This window comes from Elephas maximus, chromosome 5, assembly GCF_024166365.1.
Source record: "Elephas maximus indicus isolate mEleMax1 chromosome 5, mEleMax1 primary haplotype, whole genome shotgun sequence".
Classification (NCBI taxonomy): Eukaryota; Metazoa; Chordata; class Mammalia; order Proboscidea; family Elephantidae; genus Elephas; species Elephas maximus.
In genome coordinates, this window is record NC_064823.1 from 22,057,180 (window position 1) to 22,081,632 (window position 24,453).

The 24,453-nt window shown below is 36.8% G+C and overlaps 1 protein-coding gene across 2 annotated transcripts in view; it reads left to right on the plus strand.

Annotated features, from left to right (window-relative positions):
* ANKRD50 (ankyrin repeat domain containing 50) overlaps window positions 1-24,453 on the plus strand; it is a 59,402-nt gene that overhangs the window by 24,997 nt on the left and 9,952 nt on the right. For both annotated transcript variants that reach the window (XM_049885366.1, XM_049885367.1), the window contains exon 3: window positions 17,445-17,674. In XM_049885366.1, coding sequence (XP_049741323.1) covers window positions 17,445-17,674 — 230 coding nt within the window. The remainder of the gene's footprint in view (window positions 1-17,444; window positions 17,675-24,453) is intronic.

A 24,453-nucleotide genomic window follows, 5' to 3' on the forward strand; every position in this document is an offset into this window, starting at 1 on the left:
TAAAATTATTTGCATTTGGATATGAATGCATATTCTGATTGTCAGATTTGCTGCTTTCTTTTTGAGCATTGTTATTGTTAGTTGCCGTCACATTTCCTCCAATTTGTTGTAACTTAATGTACAAGATAACAAAATGTTGCCTGGCTTGCACCATCTTCAGGAATGTTGGTACGTTTGAGTCCGTTGCTTTGGCCGATGTGTCATTCCATATCATTGAAGGTTTCCCTCGTTTTTGCGGGCCCTCTACCAATCATGATGTCTTTTTCTGGCAATCGGTCTTTCCTGATCATGTGTCTAAAGTAAGGGAACCGAAGTCTCACCATTTTTTCTTCCAAAGATCATTCTGGTTGTATTTTTTATGAGGCTGATTTGTTCATTCTTCTGGCAGTCCACTGTGTATTCATTATTCTTTGCCAACACCACAGTTCGAATGTATCAGTTCTTTTCTCTTTATCTTTGTCCAGCTTTCACATGCATATGAGACAGTTGAAAAGACCATAGCACAGGTCGGGCACACTTTTGTCATCAGAGTGACATTTTTGCTTTTTAAAATTTTAAGGTCTTTTGCATTATACATTTCATAATTTTTGCTTTCACTGTCATTTTTGAATCTCCTTTTCATTACCATTTCTACCTCTCTGCTCTCCCTGCCCTCTCTAATTGTTATTGATTGCCTCTACCACTCCCCACCCGCAGCATGTTCTAGAGTGGGGACTAAATGATTGAAGTTTGAAGCTCCTAGAAAAACTTGTAGTCCTTTTATTTCCAGCAGCAAAACTTCAGGCTGTGATTGCATACTTTTGGCAAGCTATATAGCCTTAGGCTCACTCACAGCATTATGCTTTTTTCTGTTCCTGGTACTTTGAAATGTTTATCTTAATTTTGACTCTGGCTTACTTCTTTGGGTTTTTGTTTTCATAGTCCAAATTTTCTTGCTATGTGTTTTAGCAATGAGTAGGCACATCATTAAAGCTTGACGTTACTAAACACCTTAGTTATGAGTCCAGAGAGGAATTTTACCCTGCATTTTAACCAAACTCCTGACTTGATCGTGTCAATTTTACTTACTAGACTTTTTTTTTTTTTAGTTTTTTTAGTGTACAGAACAAACTAGCTTCTCATTAAACAGTATACGTAATTGTTTTATGACATTGGTTAACAACCCCTTGATGTGTCAACACTCTCCTTTCTCAGCCTTGAGCTCCCCATTACCAGCTTTCCTGTCCCTTCCTGCCTTCTAGTCCTTGCCCTTGGGCTGGTGTGCCCCTTTAGTCTTGTTTTGTTTTATGGGCCTGTCTAATCTTTGGCTGAAGGGTGAACCTCAGGAGTGAGTTCATTACTGACTTAAAGGGTATCCAGGGGCCATACTCTTGGCATTTCTCCAGTCTCTGTCAGGCCAATAAGTCTGGTCCTTTTTTGTGAGTCAGAATTTTGTTGTAGTTTTTCTCCAGCTCTGTCTGGGACCTTCTTTTGTGATCCTGTCAGAGCAGTCAGTGGTGGCAGCACACGCCATCTAGTTGTCCTGGACTCAGTCTGGCAGAGGCTGTGATAGTTGTGGTCCATTAGTCCTTTGAACTAACCTTTCCCTTGTGTCTTTAGTTTTTTTTTCATTATCCCTTGCTCCCGAAGGTTTTTAAGACTCCAGACACTACTCACCAAAGTAGAACGTGGAACATATTTCTATGAACTATGTTATGCCAATTGAGCTAGATGTTTCCCGAGACCATGGACTAGATTTTTTTTAACTTGCCCTATTTATGCAGATTGTTCTATGAACTTTTGCATTTAAAATTGTACATCAGTGTCATATATAATTTTTTCATATTGCAGAAAGCAGCTTGTAATAGTCAAGAAAAGGAACTTGAAACAAGGAAGATCAAATTCTGTTCCCACTTGTGCCACTTACTGTCTCATTTTTTCAAGCTACTTATCCTCTAAACCTTTGTTTCTTCATCTGCAAAATGGGAATAATAGTATTGAAATACTACTTTATACGATTGTTGTGAGGGATAAATGTGTAAGTGTATAAAGATTACTTATCATAGTGCTTCATACATAGTGAACACTCAGTAAATATTAGGATCACTGTGCTTATTTCCCATTTTTATATCCTACATTTTTTTTGTTTCCTGTAGAAGGAAATAAATTAGCACATATTGCATATATATTTGATATTGAAAGCAAATGTGTTGTATTCCACTAACCATCTCGTTTTCCCCTAAAGAAGCCAAACTACTTTAAAATATTTGCCAGCTGAATCGCTTTCCAGACCTCTCTCTCAGTGTCTGTGTAGCATTGCGTTAGATGAGATGAGGGAATCTGTATTGATGTTGAGTGTTTAGTACTTGAGAATTTTGATTTGTCACCAACCCCTAGAAGTAGAGTGGTTTGAATTCATACACTGCTTTCAAGCAGCTAGGAATCAGTCATTTTGATTGCGGCTACATTAAAAAAAAAAAAAAAAAAAATTTTTTTTTTTTTTACATTAAAGGTTTCCATACTGCCCTCATTTTAAGATATTTCACCAGAGGCATGCAGTTTTTCCTAGAGAATTTTTTATTCGTATTGGGCTCTTTGTTTAGGAGACACAAGAAAGGAGAAAAAAAAATTACATGATAAATCAGTCTTGAATTATACTATTTAGAGTAGAAATGGGAAACCCCTGCTAAAAACTGTGTTTCAGCGATACAGCACTGGTCTTTATAACTATAGTGCAGAGGAATAATTTCTTGGTGGTTGACTTTGGTGTCCTCTAAGGGATAAAGATTTAAATACTCTTAATTTTAAAAGCAAAGCATAACGATAACAAAATGAGTGCTGAATAACATGAGAGAATTCTGAAGCATAAGTGATTAGAGTAGGGGGCTGTTGTTGCCTCCCTTTACAGTTCAAACCATAGAACCTACTTCTTTCATACTAGTCCTCTCTTCCCTCTATTGGATTGTTCCTTCTGATATTCCGGCAGCATGCTTACTCTTAAGGCCATAACAGAGAGTTATGTTATATTTATCAAATTTATGTTTATGCCATTTAATAGAAATTCCAAGTGGATTGAACAATTTATCACTTAAAAAATACTGAAATTAAATGAATTTGTTTTGTGTACATGGACCGCAATTGATTCTTTTTTCTCTGTTTTTCTGTACTTGTTTTCTCTCTCTCGCTCTCTCTGTTCCTCTTCTCCTCCCTTTCACTCTCTCCAATACAGGTCTTTGATCCCGAAGGAAGTTTAAAACTGTCCATCCCCAATTTATAGTAGAGTGTTCTAGTATTACTGTTTGATTAGAAATAGTAGGAGTAATGTAACAGCATACCAGGAGTGGAAAGATGCAAAAGTCTGTAACAGTTATTTGTAGTAAACCATGACCTTTCTCTTTCTTTTAATTATTTCTAGAAATAACGCTCTTTATTTTTATGTGGCTGTGATGTTTTATTATATATATATGTGTGTGTATATATATATGTATATTTTGGTGTTGTCTAATGTTTAAAGTCACCGGTGTCTGTTACTTTTAGTTGCTTAGTTGAAATTTTGTGCTCTCTGGAAATGCACATAAACCAAACCAATACCAAACCCGTTGTCTTAGAGTCAATTCTAATAACGGCCTTATAGGTCAGAATAGAACTGTCCCATAGGGTTTCCAAGGAACAACTGGTGGATTTGAACTGCCAGCCTTTTGGTTAGCAGCCATACCACTTAACCACTACACCACCAGGGCTCCACTTCTGATGTGAAAATAATGTTACGAATAATAAAAACTGACTTATTCTCATAAAATGTTCCCGCCTTCTCAAAGGTTATGTTTAACTTTGTTGTTGTGAGATGCCATTGAGTTAGCTCTGACTCTGGGCAACCCCATCTACAACAGAGGGAAACGTTATCCAGCCTTGTACCATCTTCACCATCATTGGTATGCTTAAGTCCATTGTTGTGGCTACTGTGTATTTTGAGTGCTTTCCAACCTAGGGGGCTTAGCTTTCAGCACTATCTCAAACAATATTCTGCTAGACCCGTGGGGTGTTCATTGACTAATTTTTGGAAGTAGATCACCAGGCCTTTCTTCATAGTCTGTTTAGTCTGGAAGCTCTGCTGAAACCTGTTTACCATGGGTATTTGAAAATGCTAGTGCCATAGCTTCCAGTATCATCGCAAAATGCAAGCAGCACAGTCCAACAAACTGACAGACAGGTGGTGGAAACTTCAACATTAAGGTAGGCTAAAGCTAATAATGTTGAGGTAATTTGGCTTTATGTATTACAGCTTAATCTTAACAGAAGATAATATTATTTATTCAGTTATCAGGCATATAGGAAATAAGGTAACTGTGTGTCACCTTTTTCCTTGAAACTGGGATTTCAGAAATTACACAAAGATATTTTTCTAAAATCTTAAAATCTAAGAAATTTTTTGAGCCCTCCCTATTACTCTTTTGAGAGACTAATAGCTCTTGCCATATTTTGACATATTGCAAACATCCTTTAAGTCAAGAAATACCCCTCTCCTAATTATACCCGAGGTACTTGTTTTTGTGTAAATGTATTGTGTCCATTGGTAGTAGTTAAATTTGTCTTTCCAGAGCTCAAACCTAAAAATTGCACAAGCAGACTTCCATCCAGTACTTTGGAATATGATAATAATTCAAAAAAGATAGATAATATAATTCAAAAAGGACAGATAGGAAGGTATAAACAAGTAAGTTTTATAGGTACAAATGTATGATAAAATAACAATAAAAAACCCAAGTTGTGTAGGGATGAATTTAAGAAAGTAACGTGTGTGCGGGGCAGGAATTTATAATAAGCCCCTAAGAACTAAATACAAGTCAACAGTGAACTTTCATTTGTTTAATTTTAAAGTTCTAACACTGGAATGAATAAGCACTTTTCTGTTTATCAAGAATAAAAAACTTCATTCAATAAATATTTATAGATCATCCACTTTGTGCTAAGTGCTAGAAATGTGACAGAGAATAACATGTAAGGTGGTTCCTTCCCTTACGGAGTTTTTGAATTTCTTACTTGCTTGATTAAAATTGCTATGAGTGCATTCAAGGCTACTCTGGGAGTGTAAGTTTATGTAAACTAAAATCTACTCTTCTCAAAGTTTTTACTCTCTCCAAAATGGTAGCAGTATACATGCAATTGCTGAAAACATTGATTTAGGACTATCTTTTTTAATCCATCAGCAGATTATTTCAGTTCTGCCAAACAATCAAATTTCAATTATAGCCATTTCTGTCCATCTCCACTACCCTCACTGTGGTTGGGGCCACACTACATCATTTTTCACTTGACCAAGGTGAGATCAGGCTCTTATCTCCTTTCTTTAATAGTTGCCCTTCTGCAGGAGCCCAGCTGGCACAGTGGTTAAGAGTTTTCCTGCTAACCAAAAGGTTGGCAATTTAAATCTACCAGTCGCTCCTTGGAAACCCTATGGGGCAGTTCTGCCCTGTCCTATAGGGTCTCTATGAGTTGCAATAAACTATGGCAACAGGTTTGGTTTTGGTTTGGTATTACCTGGTTAGGGTTATAAGGTGGAAAGTGTAGTTAGGGAAGATCTCTCTGAGTTAGTGATATTTAAACTGAGGTATAAAGGATGAATAAGAACTATGACATGAAGAGGAGTGAAAATAATAGCAGAAGAGGGAACAGCATATGGAGGTACTGAGGTTGACAGGAGGTGGTCTCTTTAAACAACCAAGAGCAGGGCTGATGAGGTTAGAGAAGTAGGTAAGGTGCCAGTTGTTGAGCAGGTCTAGCAAAACCGAAACCCATGTTTTAACTCTGCTTGCTTTTTGCTCTGAAGTCCGGCTAGGCTTCTGTGAGTGCAGTGGTAATAATATGCTCTAAGAGCATTGTTTTATTCAGATGAGTGTCAGAGTACCAACTGGAAAACTGGAAGATAACTCATTAACAAAGACTTTCTTTGTTTAATGACTTGCTCAGTGTTCCATATGGAAGGACAGAGTTAGTCTCCTGAATTCTGAATATTCTGACTCCCTGGTGTGTACTAAGCTATGTCTTTGGTTTTTTAGAGTCATCTTAACAGTAATATTTAAAAAAAAGAAATTTTACATATAATAAAATTGACTGTTCATGGAGTACAGTTCTATAATTTTGACTAGTGTTTGGAACCATGCACTTACCATGGTCATGATAGAGAACAGTTCCATTACCCCCAAAATTCCCGCTTGCTGTCCTTTTGTAGTTAAGCCCTGCCCCCCTCAACCCTTGGCAACCGCTGATCTCAATTCTGCCTCTGTAGTTTTGTTTCTTGCAGCATGTCATAGTGGAATCCTACAGTATATAGCCTTTTGTATCTGGCATCTTTTACTCAGAAAAAATGCGTTTAAGATTCAGTCATATTGTTATATGAATCAATAGTTTGTTTTTCCCCTCTCTTTTTCTGGCTGAGTAGTAGTCTTTTGTATGGATGTACCACAGTTTATCCATTCAACAGCTGAAGGACATGGGATTGTTTCCACTTTGGGGCGATTATGACTAAAGCTGCTATAAATATTCATGTACAGATTTAGTGCTGCTGTATGATTAAGAGCTTGACTGCTAACCAAAAGGTCAGCAGTTCAAATCTATCAGCCACTCCTTGGAAACCCTATGGAGCAGTTCTAATCTGTCCTGTGGGATCATTGTGAGCCAGAATCAACTCGACAGTAACAGGTTTGGTTGTTTTTTTATAAGTTTTCTGTTCACTTAGGTAAATACCTAACAATGGGATTGCTGGGTCATACGGTATGTGTATGTTTTAACTCTTTCAGAAACCTAGGTTGTAATTTTTACAGGAGCAGGTCGCCAGGTCTTTGTCCTGTGGATCTGCCTGGTGGGCTCAAAATGCCAGCCTTTTGGTTAGCATCCGAGTGTTTAACCATTGTACCACCAGGCCAGCTTAAGGTAGCTGTACCATTTGGAAATGGCTGCATCATTATTCTGCATCATTGCCAGCATTTGAAATTTTCAGGGTTTTGTTTATTTCAGCAGTTCTAATAGGCCTTTAAGTCAGAAAGCAAACTAATTGCCATCCAGTCATTTCTGACTCATGACGACTCCATGTGCGGTGTCTTACTGGGGTTTTACATTGTGATTCCGTATTAAATAACGATGTTGAGCATATTTCCATCTTAGTTGCCACCTCTGTCTCTTCTAAAGTGTCCATTCAGATCTTCTGTCCTTTCTTCTTCTTCTTCTGTTTTTTCTTATTTTAATTATTGTTTGTGTTCTTATTGTTAAATTTTGAGAGTTCTTTATGTATTCTGGATACAAGTCTTTTGTCAAAAATTTGCTTTGCAGATATTTTCTGTCAGTCTACAGCTTGTTTCTTCATTTTTCTAACAATGTCTTTTGCAGACACTGTAAAGTTAATTTTGGTAAAATCCAATTTACCATTTTTTTTTCTTCTTTTATGGATCCTGCCTATGGTGTAGTTGGATAAAAACTTTTTATCTAACTCAAAATCAGAAAGATGTTGTCCTAGGAGTTTTATAATTTTGTATTTAGGTCTAGGATCATTTTGCGTAAATTTTTGTGTAAGGTGTGAGATATGTTTTAAGGTCTGTCTTTTTTGCATATAGACATCCAATTGTCTATTATTTATAATATTCATCATCATTTGTTGGGAAAAAAAAAATTCCTTTATCAGTTGAATTACGTTTGTAACTAATTTGCAAAAATTAGCTTCCTATATTATAGGGGAGCCTTGGTGGCACAGTGGTTAAGAGCTCGGCTGCTAACTAAAAAGGCTTTGAGTGCTGAGAACAGACTCCCTGTTCTTTTGTAGCCTCCATTATGGGGATGTGTAAAGGTGGGGGAGCTTCACTACCAGCCTTATAGCAAAAACAGTAAACAAAGCAGTAAGTTGATTTAAGAATGTGAGAAACACACATACACACAAAATTGGAATGAGTAACAATAGTGTTGATGAGAGCTACTTTAGATACAGTGGTCAGGGAAGGCCTCTTTCAGGAGTAAAATTACATTGAAACCTGAAGGATAGGAAGTTCTGCCTGAGGGAGCTTTCTAAGCAGAGGGAGTAGCATGTGCATAGACCCTCAATGAAAAGACCTCGGTGTTATAACTGAAAGGAGAGCAGTGTGGCTGGAATAAAAGGGAGAACTCATGAAGGAATCTTAGAATTTTAGCTTAAGAAACTAAAGGGTGATGGAATGCCATTTACTGAGATGGGAAAGATAGGTAGGGAGGAATTTATTTTAGGGGTAAATTGAAAATGCTGCTTTAAACATTGAATTTGAAATGCCTTTAACATCCTTCCACAAGGAGATAGCAGATGGACAGTTTTGAGGAATTTCAGTTTTAAGTTTCTGGGTAAGGTCAGGACTCAAAAATTGCTCCAAAAATTTGAAGCCAGGACATAGGCTTCTGGTTTTAAAATGGCTGAGAACATTTTTTTTAAAGAAAATTTATTTTGTTTTGGTAAAATATATATAACACAGAATTTTCCATTTTAACCATTTTTAAGTATGCAATTCAATGGCATTAATTATATTCACAATGTTGTGCAACGATCACCTTTATCTATTTCCAAAACTTTCTTTTATTGCTCCAAAGTGGTAAGTTCCACTTTCATTATGAAGTACTCTTCCCACCCCAGCCCCTGGTAACCTCTAACCTACTTTCTGTCCCTATGAATTTGCCTATTCTAGATATTTCATATAACTGAAATCATATATTTACCCTTTTTTTGACTGGCTTATTTCACTAAGCATAAAGTTTTCAGGGCAGGGTAGAAGTGACCCCTTAAGAGTTTCCAGGGAACACTGGGTGGATTCAAACTGCAGACCATTTGGTTAGCAGCGGTAGCACTTAGCCAGTATGCCACCAGGGTTTCCATCCGTGTTTGAGCATATATTAAAATCTTATTTCTGCTTATGACTGAGTAATATTCCATTGTATGTGTATACCACATTTTGTTTATCCATTCATCTGTTGATGCCTTTGAATTGTGTTGGTGAAGAATATTGAATGTACGATGGACTGCCAAAAGAATGAACAAGTCTGTCTTGGAAGAAGCACAACCAGAATGCTCCTTAGATGCAAGAATGGTGAGACTATGTCTCCTTTACTTTGGACATGTTATCAGGAGGGATCAGTCCCTGGAGAAGGACATCCTGCTTGATAAAGTAGACGGTCAGTGAAAAAGAGGAAGACCCTCAACAAAATGGATTGACACAGTGGCCATACCAGTGGGCTCAAGCATGGCAACAATTGTGAGGGTGGCGTATGACCTGGCAGTGTTTTGTTCTGTTGCACGTGGGGTCATTATGAGTCAGAACTGACTCGACAGCTCTTAACAACAACAGCATTCATCTGTTGATGGACTCTTGGGTTGTTTCTACATTTTGGCTATTGTGAATAATGCCACAATGAACACTGGTGTACAAGTCCCCACTTTTAAGTCTTTTGGGTAGGTGTGGAGTTGCTGGGTTGTATGGTAGTTCTCCCCCACATGTCTGTTAGTTTGTCATACTGTGGGAGCTTGTGTGTTGCTGTGATCTGGAAGCTATGCCACCGGTATTCAAATACCAACAGGGTCACCCAAGGTGGACAGGTTTCAGCTGAGTTTCCATAAAAGCTATGGTAAGTGTGGTGAAGGACTGGGCAGTGTTTTGTTCTGTGGTACATAGGGTTGCTATGAGTTGGAACTGACTCAGTGGCACCTACCAACAGCAATGGTAATTCTATGTTTAATTTTTTGAAAAACTGCCGAACTGCTTTCCATTAGTGACTGCACCAATTTGCATTCCCACAAGTAGTGAAGGAGGTTTCTGGTTTCTTCACACCCTCTCCAACTTGTTATTTTCCTTTTTACTGATAATACCCATCCTAGTGGGTTTTGAAGTGTTATCTTACTGTGGTTTTGATTTGCATTTCTCTAATGACAAATGATGTTGAACATCTTTTCACGTGCTTATTGACCATTTATGTATCTTGTTTGGTGTTCACATCCTTTGCCATTTTGAATTGGGTTATATGTCTTTTTAATGTTGTGTTGTAAGAGTTAATATATTCTGGATACTAGTCTCTTCTCAGGCATATGATTGGCAAATATTTTTTTTCCTGTTCTGTGGGTTGCCTTGAATTTTTTGGTGGTGCCCTTTGACACACAAAAGCTTTAAATTTTGGTGAAGACTGATTTATTTTTTTCTTGTTATTTGTATATTTGGTGTCATCTAAGAAATGTTTGCATACTCCAAGATCATGAAGATTTACACTTAAGTTTTCTGAGAATTGTATGATTTTAGCTTATAGTTAGATTATTGGTCCATTTCGAGTTAATTTTTGTATGTGATGAGAGGTAGGGGTTTAACTTCATTATTTCACATGTGAAAGTCCAGTTGTCTCAGTACCAGCTGTTGAGAACTCCTTTCTTTCCCCATTGAAGCGACATGGCTCTCTGTCAAAAACCAATTGGCCATAAATGCGTGGGTTTAATTCTGCATTTCTCAGTTCTGTTACATAGGGCTACATGCCTATCCTTATGCTAATACCACACGTTTGATTACTATAGCTTTGAGTAGTAAGTTTTGAAGTTGGGAAGTGTTAAATTTATTCTTAGGTATTTTATTATTTAGATGTTATTGTAAATGGAATTTAAAAAAAAAAATTTCTTTTGGGGATTTTTCATTACTGGTATGTAGAACCCAACTGATTTTTATGTTACTGTTGTACTCAGCAACTTTGCTTAATTCATTTATTAGCTCCGGTACCTTTCTTGTGGATTCTTTGGAATTTTTGTTATATAGGATCATGTCATTTGTTAATAGCATAAGATGTTTCCAAAGAGTAGATTTATTTTGTTTTTCTGAATTCCTGTCTGTGAACCTACAATTATTGTTTCTGAAGTTTTCGCTTTTTGTGTGTGTGTGTCTCTAGCCCAAGGTAAAGCTAAATTGAAAAATTGTTTGAACACAGTTAAAACTTGCTGTGATGGTTAAGATTGTGTGTCATCTTGGCTGGGCCATGATTCTCTATTTCTATTTGATCACTCCCATGATCAAATATGCCATGAGTAGCCAATCAGTTGAAAGGGAGTTTCCTTGGGGAAACCTGCATCCAAATATAAGCAGAGGTTCTGGCGTTTTTACTCACTCTGGATCCTGCGGCTGTCTCCTGTTCATCTAGCCTCCGATTCTTGGGACTGGAGCTATTAGCTTATATGCCAGTGTTGGGATTCGTTGATCTTCACAGCCTATGAGCAAGAGTCTTGCTCTCTGACTTGCCGATCTTGGGTTCGCCAGCCCCTGCAGCTACGTGAATCAAAAGAAGCCTCTATCCTGATCCACAGACTTGGGACATTCCAGACTCTACAATCACTTGAGCCATTTCCTTGATATAAATCAATCTCTCTGTACATTTATATGCTTTACTGGTTTGCTTCTCTAGAAAACCCAGCCTAAGACACTCGCTAAGTAAAAACTTCCAAAATCTACAGCCTTCACTTCCTGATTTTGGTTCATATTATGTTCTTAAGTGTCTCTCTGTGCTGAAATATTAGTGACTCTTATCCACATATTTTCTCATGCTTCTCAAACTCCAGTGTTTTTCCTGAACACGTCTTTTGTGTATTGCTTTTTAGTTTCTCTTCTGTTTTGTGTTTTCTTTAACAATATCACTATTGTCTAATAATATTCTCTCTGTTACTGCCATATCCAGTTTGTTTCTTTAATCTTGGTTGGCCTAAAAAAGCGGATATCCAGACCAGTTAGAACTATATTAAAACTTTAAAATGCTCTGTTTGAAAAATGATATATTTTAAGTAGTTATGACTTACAAGTAATAATGAATTTTCTATCTGCTTCCTTCCCATGTTGATATATAATTGAGAGTACATTAAAGTGATGGATTAATTAGTCACCAAAACCTATCAATTTCACCCATCAAATTTCTCTCAAATCTGTTTATGCTATCCTTACTGCCACCACTTTATAAGCAGTGGATCATAGTGGATGAGAGTGGACTAGGGTGACCAGCCACCCAAGTTTGCCCAGTACTAAGATTGGGAGATAGAGTACCTGGGTGGTGCAAAGTACTACGTACTTGACTACTAACAAAAGATTGATGATTTGAATCCACCCATAGGCATGTTCGAAGAAAGGCCTGGCAACCTTCTAAAAGGTCACAACCCTGAAAACCCTACGGACTGCATTCTACTCTGCAGCATATGGGGAGAGTCAGAATAGACTGTATGGCAACTGGTTGGGTTTTGGTTTTGGGGTTGGGAGTGGGGGTTTTCCTAGAATTCAGATTTTCAGTGCTTAAAACTGGAAAAGTCCCAGGCAACCCAGGATGAATGATAACCTTAATGTAGGTTCTGGAGCCAGACCTTGTACTTGAATCCCTTATCACTTACAGGTAACATTGGGCAAATTACATATAGGGTCAGTATGAGTCGGAATCAACTAGGCAGCAGTGGGTTTGGCTTTTCTTTAGGTTCTTATGCCTTGATTTCCTCATCTGGAAGTGGGTGTTATAATAGTACACACCTTAAAGAGTTAGTGTGACAGTTGAATGAGTTACGGACATGTAAAGTGCTTTAACCATGTAAGGCACTGAATTGAAATTATCAGTGGTGGCTCTGGGGATAGTGTTCAAGAATGGTGTACATACATAAGTGTATATAAAGAAAACAGTTGCCGTCGAGTTGATTCTAAGTCATAATAACCCCACGTGTGTTAAAGGAGAGCCGTGCTCCACAGGGTTTTCTTTTTTTTTTTTTAATTGTAAAAATACATGTAACACAACATTTGCTGTTCAGCATTTTTCAGGCGTATGGTTTAGTGATATTAATTACATTAATCGTGATGTGCAACCACCACACATAATCATTGCCAGATTTCCCATCATAATAAACACTCGCTGCTTCTCCATAGGGTTTTCAATGGCTGATTTTTTGGAGTAGATTGACAGGCTTCTCTTTCAAGGTGCCTCTGGGTGAACTCAAACTTCCAGTCTTTCAGTTAGCAGCTGAGCATGTAAACTGCTTGCACCACACAGGGACTCCTTATGTGTGCAAAAAAAAAAAAATTGTGCATGTTATATATATATATATATATATATATATATAACCAAAAAACAAACAAACAAACAAACCCAGTGCCTTCGAGTCAATTCCGACTCATAGTAACCCTATAGGACAGAGTAGAACTGCCCCATAGAGTTTCCAAGGAGTGCCTGTTGGATTTGAACTGCCAACCCTTTGGTTAACAGCCGTAGCACTCAACCACTACGCCACCAGGGTTTCCGTATATATATATATGTATGTATATATATATAAACCTGTTGTCATCAAGTCGATTCTGACTCCTAGCAACTCTCTAGGACAGAGTAGAATTGCCCCATAGGGTTTCCAAGGAGCGGCTGGTGAATTCAGACTGCAGGCCTTTCGGTTAGCGGCCGAACACTTAACCACTGTGCCACCAGGGCTCCATATATATCTGTATTACTTATAAGTAATACTGAGGCAGAACCAGCCTTGTTTGAGCTCAACTGGGAGTATTTTATTGCCCTGTACATGTGTATGTCTACAAATGACCACGAAAGCCCTGCATTTTTAGTGAATAGGTGAATTTGCCAATATGAAATCCATGAATACTGAGGCTCAACTGTGTAGTATATGTATACGTTATATTTGTGTATGATATTTTCTATTTGTGTGTGTGTGTATATATATATTTGGTGTGTGGGTGTGTATGTATTATTTACTGCCTGCCAGTTGCTGTTGAGTTGGTTCTGACTCAAGGGTGACTCCATGTATTTCAGAGTAGAACTGTGCTCTATAGGGTTTTTAATGGCTAGTTTTTCAGTAGATCACCAGGCCTTTCTCCGAGGTGCCTCTGGATGGCCTTGAACCACCATCCTTTAGGTTTGTTTGTACCACTGAGGGCCTTCCGTGAATATTTATGTGTATGTAAGGAGCCCTGCTGAAGCAGTGGTTAAGCACTGGGCTGCTAGCCAGAAGTTGGTGGTTCAAACCTACCAGCCACTCCATAGGAAAAAGATGTGGCAGTTTGCCTCTCTAAAGATTACAGCCTTGGAAACACTATGAGGCAATTTCACTCTATTTTATAGGGTCGCTTTGAGTCAGGATCAACTCAGCAGCAGTGGGTTTGGGTTATAATGTGTATATATGGAGCCCTGGTGGTGCAGTGGTTAAGAGCTTGGCTGCTAACCAACAGGCTGGCAGTTCGAATCTACCAGCCGCTCCCTGGAAACTCTATGGGGCAATTCTACTCTGTCCTATATAGGGTCACTTTGAGTCAGGATCAACTCCACAGCAACGGGTTTGATTTGGTTTTTTTATCTATGTGTATATAAGGAGCCCTGGTAGCACAATGGTTATGTGCTCAGCTGCTAATTGAAAGATTGGCAGTTTGAACCTACTGGCAACTCTGTAGGAAAAAAGACCTGGCAATCTGTTCCTGTAAAGATTTCAGCCTAGGAAACATTATGGGGCAGTTCTACTCTGTCCAATAGGGTCGCTATGAGCCAGAATCAACTCGATGGCACACAACAACAACAAACGTGTGTGTGTATAATTTTCTTTTCTTGTTTTTTTTGCCTTCTTAGGGCAAGGTCCAAATTTTGTAGCAAAGCTTACAAAGCTCAGCGTTTAGTTATTTGTGTAATTCTTTTCTTCCACATTTGATTCACTGGTCTTTCTCTTCTCCAAGCCTTTGCATGTGATATTACCTCTACTAGATTTTTGTATTGTTTACTGTGTCCTTTCCTACTTCTGGCTCTTTTTCCTGGCTTAGCTCCTTCTCCTGGCTTATTACCTTACAAAGCGTTAGTCCCTAACTTCCCTGCCTTCTTCCTCCCACCCCATCACTATCAAAATTAGGTTGGCGTCCTGTATACTCCCATAGCACTGTGTGATTATCTTTGAAGTGGCATTGATTATACTATAAAGCTATTACTGGTTTTTCACCAACCTTCTTTCTGTTCATAGCAGATGAAATACATGTGTAATGTGCAATAAGGTAGATTTTTCCCAAACTTCTTGTTAGGTGCCATCAAATCAGTTCGAACTGATAGCAACCTTATGTACAACAGAATGAAGCACTACCTGGTCCTGTGCCATTCTCACAATCTTTACTGTGTTTGAGCCCACTGTTGCAGCCACTGTGTCAGTCCATCTCACTGAGGGTCTTCCTTTTTTCACTGACCCTCTTCTTTCAAAGCATGATGTCCTCCAGGGACTGGTGGTCCCTCCTGATAACATGTCGAAAATATATGAGGTTAAGTCTCACCATCCTCGCTTCTAAGGAGTATCATGGCTGTACTTCCTCCAAGACAGATTTGTTCCTTCTGGCAGTTTATGGTATATTTAGTACCCTTCTCCAACACCATAATTAAAATGCATCAGTTTCTCTTTGGTCTTCCTTATTCATTGTCCAGCTTTCGCTATGAGGCAAATAAACTTACCGTGGCTTGAGTCAGGTGCACCTTAGTCCTCAAAGTGATATCTTTGCTTTTGAACCCTTAAAAGAGGTCTTTTGCAGCAGATTTGCCCAATGCAATATGTTGTTTGATTTCTTGACTGCTGCTTCCATGAACGTTGGTTGTGGATCCAAGTAAAATGAAATCCTTGACAACTTCAATGTTTTCTTCGTTTATCATGATGTTGCTTATTGGTCCAGTTGTGAGGGTTTTCTTTTCCCCAAACTTAGCATATTCCTTCTGCAGAATTGCCCTGCTTTCCTTTTATCTCCCTAGAGAATTTTAATGGTTCTTCAAAAGCTAGTTCACCATGGGCACCTAATATTTCAATATTTTTCTGACATCTTTTGCCTCTCTTACCCACTTCCCTTGATTAAGTGACCATTTATTTGCCATGTTGGTAACTCTACAACTTTTTATCATAGTGCTGAGGACACTGCTTTGCAGTTATTTGTTTTCCATTCTAGGTTAAAACACTGACAAGTAGTAAGTACTGTGAGCAAGGAACTATGTATGCTAGGTTCTCAGGGTACACTGATAAGCATAGCCTCTGTTCTCATGATGGCTACAGTCTAAAAGGAGAAATAGATATAAGTAAATAAAAAATTGTAAATTTGATAATGCTGTGAAGGAGAAATATTTGATGTTTTGAAAGCATGTAAAAGAGATTTGACTTTGGAACTGCAAATGAAAAGGCCCTTGTGTAATCATACTAATAAAAGTCACTGCAAGAAGTCTAGTGTAGCTGGAGTACCGTTTGACAGAAGTTACTCTGGCTGCAGTATGAACTCATCGGAGGGGAACAGTTGAAGGCATATACATTGTTATGGTAGTCCAGGTGAAAGAGATGGGGGTCGTTTGGACTAGGGTGAGGATGTTAGAGACTGAGGTGAGTTTGAGGGAGTTTTAAGAGGAAATCGATAGGATATAATGATGAATTGCATCCTAGTGGCTATGGGATTGAAGTTAAGAAGAGGCATGTAGAAAGGATTGTAGATTTCTGGTTTTCATAACTGGATAAATTAGGTCTTCTTCACTATATTTTGTTCAGTGCTTTATTCTATACATGGCACATATCAGGTAAATATTTGTTGAGAATGAATGAGCATTGTTTGAATTTGGAGAAAGTTATATTCAACTGCAATATAAATTACATATGTAGGAAATGCATTAATCAATGGGATAAACCTAATAATTTATTCTTTATTTTGAAATTTGAAGCTGTATCAAATGGGACCAGGACTGTAGTTTTATCCTTTTACAGTCTTTCAAAATTTATGTGTGGTAAGTTAGTATAATGTGCAATTGTTTTGTAAGAGAATTGATAAAACAGTTTATAAATTCTATGTTGTTGTTGTTGGGTGCTGTTGAGTCGATTTGAACTCATAGTGACCCCATGTGACAGAGTAGAACTCTCCCATACGGTTTTATTGGCTGTACTCTTTCTAGAAACACATCATCATGTCTTCTCCCATGGAGCCGCGGGGTAGGTTCTGCAGCCCCTGATACAGTTTCAGAAAACTTGTTTTCATTAAAGTTGATCCCTAGGGTTTTTTTTTTTTTTTTTTCCTTCTCTTCAACACACTTTAGCCTTACTCATAATGACGTGTGTATTTTGCAAATAATTCAAGATTTATATCGTTAGTTCACAAAACTAGGAAGGGGATACAATATTGAAATCTAGTTTTCTTTGAGTTCCTATTGTCCTCTTTAATTATACTAAATTATTAATATACACATTTTATTGTAGAAAATGTTCTCTGGAAATGTGAACTATTTAAATGTTTAAAGTGAGGAATTGAAACTTGTACAATATTTTAAATCTAAAACCTGGATTTTTTTCTTAGAATGTATTTGTAATTAGTAATCCTAGAGTCGGAATTGACTCGACGGCACTGGGTTAATGTTTGAATAATAAATCATAACATCATAGCCATTGACATTGAAAATGCTTCTATGGGTGTGTTTTACAGGTGTGTTCTGCTCCCTCTTTTGGGAATGAAGCCTCCCCAGCAAAGCCTCTATCTGCTTGTTGATTCTGTCGATGAAGGGTGTAACGTTACTGAAGGTGAACACACATCTACCAGCTTGTCTGGCACTGTTGCAGAGCTTTTAGCTGGTCACCATGAATTCTTTCCACCATGGCTATTGCTTCTCTGTTCTGCCCGAAAACAGAGTAAGGCTGTTACTAAAATGTTTACCGGTAAGCATCATTTCTTACTGCCACCCTCAAGTGTTTTTCATTGATTAACTAGTATTTGTGTCTCTTTCTTAGAGGAAAGTACACAATTCAAAGTCTGATTGTTGCCTCTGCTTCTTCTACCAGCTTTTCCCAGCTTTACCTTTTGCATTTAATAATTACATGTAAAAAAGGCCGCAGAATATTGTAAGATGGTTTAAACGTTACTTTTTTTCAGGATTCTTTGCTAAAATTTCTTTAGTAAAAGGGTGTTTCGTGCCCTGTTAGCTGCTACATATTTATGGGTCTTCAGTTATGCTGTATCATGATCAGTTTATGAGATTTCCTTCAGCTAGACTGCACATCTTCAGAGTAACAAATGTTTTTTTGGTAATCAATGGTAATTACTCTAATGCATTTTTCTCGGTGGCAGAAGAGAGACTGTCGACTGTCAACAGTCCTGTAGGACATCTCTGGAAATATACCCTTGTCCAATATGAGAGAACAGCCTATATAATGGATAAAAGTACATGATCAGAAATAAAAGGAGTCACAGAGTTTATAGTACAATTGGATGATAATAGTTAATTAACTGCATCACTTTTAAATAGTTCTATGCATTTTACAATATTGAAAACTTACTAATTTGTTAAAATGATTTCCTGTAACCAGCTTTCTCTATCAGTCGACTCTTTGCTGATCAAGGTAGCACTTTTGGTTTCCATATATAGTATTCTTTTTTGTTGTTATTGATAAAAATGTAGTTGATAAAAGATGTGGGAGTTAAAATGATAATACCAAAAAAAACAAAAACACAAATCAGTTGTGGTCAAGTTGATTCCAACCCGTGGGAACTCTGTGTGTTGCAGAGTAGAACTGCGCTCCATAGGGTTTCCAAGGGTGTGGCCTTTTGGAAGCACGTCGTCAGAGCTTTCTTCTAAGGCAGCTGAGTGGGTTCAGACCATCAGACTCTTGGTTAGTTGCTCAGTGGTTAGCTGTTTTTGCCACCCAGGGACTCCTTAAAATGATAATGGCAAATACTTGTGTAGCACTTAATGTGCCAGGGACAGATAAAATTGAAGCCCCTTTTGGTTTTCTGTGTCCTCCCATTTCTTTCTCTTCCTCATTAGAGGCAACCAGTGTCATTAGTTAATTCTATATCCTTTCAACTCATATTTACATACTCTGTATTTTTATAGATAACATACATGAAACACTGCATATACCATTAGTTCAGCCACTCACTGGCTGTGTGATCTTAGGCAACTTACTTAAACTTTCTGTTTCTCAGTTTCCTCATCTATGAAATGGAGATTATAATGTCACTTTTCTCATAAGATTTCTCTATTAAATGACAAATTACGTGTGAAGCACTTAGAGCAATGCCTAACACATATCAAGTGCTTTGTAAATACATTGCTGCTGTTATTATTCTTACCATTATCGTTATACTCTTTTCTTTAGTCAATCTTATTTTAAGCCCTGTTCTTATAAGGAAACCCTGGTAGCACAGTGGTTAAAGCTGTGGCTGCTAACCAAGAGGTCAGTAGTTCAAATCCACCAGGCTCTCCTTGGAAATTCTATGGGGCAGTTCTGCTCTGTCCGATAGGGTCGCTATGAGTTGGAATCAACTTGACGGCAACGGATTCTTCTAAATTCAGTTCACTGGTTTTAACTGCTGTGTAGTATTCCTTTCCATGAGTAAATCTCTATTTTTCCATTATCTTATTCTTGGAATTTAGATTGCCTTCAGTTTTTTACTGATTCAAAAAATGCTTCGTGAACATGCTTGTACATGTTCTTGTACACATGTTGAAGGTTTACTGTATAAACCTAGACTCGGAACTGCAGTGTTACAAGGAAGACCAAAGAAGAATTGACACTTTTAAATTATGGTGTTGGCGAAGAATATTGAATATACCATGGTCTGCCATAAGAAAGAACAAATCTGTCTTGGAAGAAGTAGCCAGAATGCTTTTTCGAACTGAGGATGGTGAGACTTTGTCTCACTTACTGTGGACATGAGATCAGGAGGGATCAGTCCACAGAGAAGGACGTCATGCTCGTTTAAGTGGAGGGTCAGCAAAAAAGGGGAAGACTCTCAACAAGATGGATGGATACAGTGGCTGCAACATTGGGCTCAAACATGGCAACGATTGCGAGAATGGTGCAGGACCGGGCAATGTTTTGTTCTATTGTACATAGGGTCTCTATGAGTCAGAACCAACTGGAAAGCAGCTAATGAAAACACCACCAGCTACCTAATTGTACACTCTCTTTTTATCATATTTTATTTTCTTCATATCTTATTATTATTTAAAATGTGTTCATATTTGTTTACTTACTTGTCTGTCTCCTCCATTATAATATAGCCTCCATGGGAATAGGCATTTTGCCTGTCTTGTCCTTTGCTATGTCTGCCCAGAATCTAGACCAGAGCTTCAAGCAAAGCTGTCATTCAGTTATTTGCTAGAGAATGAATAAATGAATTGTCATTTTCCTTGAACTATGTCTTGGTGAAGACAACATTAAACTTGGAACCAGGAAGAACTGGATTACGGTCAGATTCCTTTACCCTACTCCTCTTCCTCAAACATTGTTAGTCATAAAAATATGCTGGACTGTGTCTAAGCATTTGTCTATGTCTCCTTTGAAGAGATTTCTGTAGACTTCTAGATTTGGAACTGTGGGCGAAAATTTAATAGTATTTCTACAGCTATTAGTCTGTATTGTCACATTGCTTTCCAGAAAGATGTATTCCTTTCTGAGAATATTGGTTTCTCTGTATTTCCACCAGCACTGAATTATGTTTTTTTAATCCTTGCCAATTTTATATATGAAAAATGGCATCTCATTTTATTTACGCCTCTTATTTACAGTTGAATGCATTCCCTCTTAAGCCTATTTTGTCTTTTTTTCCCTCTGTGAATTATTACCTCTGCTTTTGTTTTTATCCAGTCTAGTGATTTTCTTATCAAGTTTTAAGACACTATTATATATTAAGGTTATTTCATATTCTATCATTCTTTGCAACTATTTTCTTAAACTTCTTTTAATTATAATAATTCTTTTGAAGTCTGTTGCATGTAATCTAATGTATTGTCCTTTACAGTTGTTTAGTCTTACTTTTACTTTTAACTATTTTACGCATATAGAATGTATTCTACTGACTGATGTGAAGTTTTTATCATGCGTAAAGTTTAAAGACGTGTGCATATGTATGCTATTGATATATTTCTGTGTGCTATTGATATATTTCTAAACCGCCTGCTGTGTAGATTATTGTGCAAATGCCGTGTCACTTTAATTTTTCTAATTTTCTTATATAGTTACTTCCAAGCTCTCTTTCTTAGCCATATTATTATTCTAAATTTTATGTTTTTACCTTTATTCCTTCAGATTAATAGCATTTTTTTTTTTAATTTTAATGGTATAAACAAAAACTCATTAAGGTTTAGTTTAAACTTTTATTTTAAATCAGGAAAATTTTGATATATTTAAAATATGCTTTCTTTCCATCCATGAACATGGTGTATTCCTTCATTTAGTCTCACTTTTCTTAGATTTCTCAGTTTTTCTTGTATGTGTCCTATATTTTGGGTCCTATATATTTCTTTTTACTTTTTGCTTATATTTTATTTAAGATGTATGTGTGTTTAATTGAGATGTTTACATTCAAAATTAGACTTGGCGGGTATATCACCATAGGTGGTAACATGAAGATTTTTATTGCCTAAACCAGTTTCACCAAGTTATATCTAAGGACTTAATATTTTTGAAAGAGATTTTCTCCCTTTTCTTATGTATTTACTGTAATGACCAGTAGCATTTCATTACTTCAGTTTAGAGTTGATTTAATGAAAATTACTTGGACTGGCACCAAACAAACTTTTGACAACATATGAGGCTATATTATAGGCTAATAGCTATTGGGCCTTGTTGTAGGACTGAAAAATACAGCAGCCCATTTGAAAACATTTTGTGCAAAACATTAACCCTCAAAGATTTTAGAAGATTTTTGTATGTGTTTATCTGATTATAAAAGATACGTTTCGTATGGAAGATTTTTAAAATAACATTCACAAATACTGCAACATTCAGAGATAAAGTAGGAACTAAGCATTCTTTACACTGCATGTTAAATTCTGGGTATGTTGTTCTACCTAGTTAAGATCATAATATCTGACAGTTTGATTTCTTGCTTTTTAAATTTAACATTGCATAAGCCTTTTTAGTGCCCATTTATTATCTTTTTAATGATTATTTTAATGACTACATGATTTATTATTATACTAACATGCCAGAATTCCCTGAGCTTTCTTCTTTTCGTGGTACTGTAGGTTTTATTTTCATATCCCTCATCCCTGCAGGTTGGTAAATAATTGCAGTGGGCATCAGCGTGTAAACACTGGCACCCGTCCTGTCATTTCTATCATTGTATCTCACCAGCACTAAGCAGTCTCATACGCTGAGAAATACTTGAAAAAATGGAGACGTGCTCCAACAGAGAAGTGATGGCAACGTTTTAGTAAATCGTGTTTTTATTTCTCTAGAAATTTTGCACATTTTAACCTTTTCATACTAAAGTAAAAAAATGAAAATGTGCTTTGTTAGCAATAATTTAAAATGTGCATGTTCATAGAAAGGGAATTATATGGATATTGGTCAAAAGTTGCAATTTTTTAAAAATAATTATTTTCAATAACTTTAATGCAAGATATTCAAATTGTTGATTAATAGATATTTTTAGTTCTGTTTTAATAAAGAGATAACTGTTTGGGGTGAACATAATAATTTCCTCTATTAAAATTCATATTATTAAGTATCTAGATTTGGGGAAGGCTTACTGTTTAATTTGCATTTTGTACCTCCTGTGTGTGAAATTCTCTACTTATTTTCTTTTAGAATTAATCCTATGTCTCTGCCTCTCCCCTACCAAATTCACATGTTCTCCTTCATTGCTTTCTATTCCCTTTCTCATCTTAATGAAAAGAACAAAGTTCAAAGTCAAACAAAACAATCAGAATTCTGGCCCTATCCTTTACTAGCTGTGTGACTGTGCAATTTGTGTAAACTTTCTGATCTTTAACTTCCTCATTTTTTAAATAGGGAGACAGACTTACATGGATTTGACATTAAATGAAGTTAGTATGATAGGTGTTTAGAATGCTGCCTTAAAAAATGGCTGGATCTCAGTGAATGTTGAATATTTTCATTCCCTTCTCAGAAACTGAACCTGTTTCTGTGGAGATTTAATCTAGCTTCTATCTTAATTATCTCAAGTTTTCCATCATGGTATCTTGGTTAATTAGGTTTAAATTCTAGATATTTTTATGATAGCTTATATGATCTTTCATATAAATCAGTAAATATGTACAAGATCAATTCAGGAACTGTAAAATGCTATATAAATGTAGAATAGTATTATTTTTCAGAATAACCTTGTAATTAACAACATGCCAAGTATTTTTCCTCTTCCAAATTAAATTGTTTTAATAAATATATAAACACACAAAGATTTGGAGGCAAGTCATTTATATCACTGGTAAATGTAGATTGTTACAGGTTTCTAGGCATGTTTAAACCCTTTTTAGGTCAAAAAAAAAATTTTTTTTTTTTTTTAGTTCAGGAGTGTCTTTTTTCAAAATTGAAATTTTTCTTTTGAAAATATTTCTGTTAAGGATTTCATAATGAACTGTGTACACATAGAGTATTTAAGGTAAATTAAAAATTATCTGTGATAAACTGAGATTTTTAGTGTGGCCAAAACAAAGTAGAAAATAAAAAGTAGGCGAATAGAATGTATCAAGATTGAAAAAAAATAATGTTCTTTTTAACTTGATGTGTGATCAGAAACATTTTCCACATGATTTTGACTCACTGGGATGTCAGGAACAACAGTTGGGACTGATTCATTAAGATACATGAGAGGATTTAATACATCAGAGGCAGATCTATTTGAGCTCCTGTTAGATATAAAGTGAAATATCATTGAAAAAACTTACAGAGTGTGTAAATATGGAGAGGAACTGAAATGATCTGTAGCTTTTTTATTCTATGCAAAACTGAAGGGTATATATCATTTTAGATTATTTGATCCAATCAAAAATAAAACCAAACCCACTGCCGTTGAGTCGATTCCAACTCATAGCGACCCTATAGGACAGAGTAGAACTGCCCCATACAGTTTCCAAGGAGCGTCTGGCGGATTCAAACTGCCGAACCTTTGGTTAGTAGCCATAGCACTTAACTACTGCGCCACCAGGGTTTCCATTTGTGAATGCTTAATAAATGAGACTTAAGGTATTTGCTAATTACAGAGTTGTTTGAAGGATAATTGTCTAGTTTTACAAAATGATTTTCTGTCCAGAAATTATAATCTCTCTGCTTAGCTTTTAAAAATGCAACAACAAACGAAATACCAAAATCATAATAGTTTTATGCTCCTTCTAATTTTAGTATCCCACTTAGTTCTGCCTAGACTTGATGAGGATAGACTATGAGAGGCTCTCTCTTTCTTTAAATATATGTGAATGTATGTGTGTTTAAAACTGTATGTGCTACCCAAAGGCCTGACATATGCTCCAAATCCACTGCTGAGTCCTGTCCACCTCATTGCCGCCATATTGGACAAAGCATAACTGCCGCCATAGGGTTTCCAAGGTTGTAATCTTTACGGAAGCAGATTGCCACACCTTTCTTCCAAGGAATGGTTGGTGGGTTTGAACCAACAACCTTTTGATTAGCAGCTGAGTACTTTAATCACTGTGCCACCAGGCCTCTTTTAGCATGTATTAGCATAG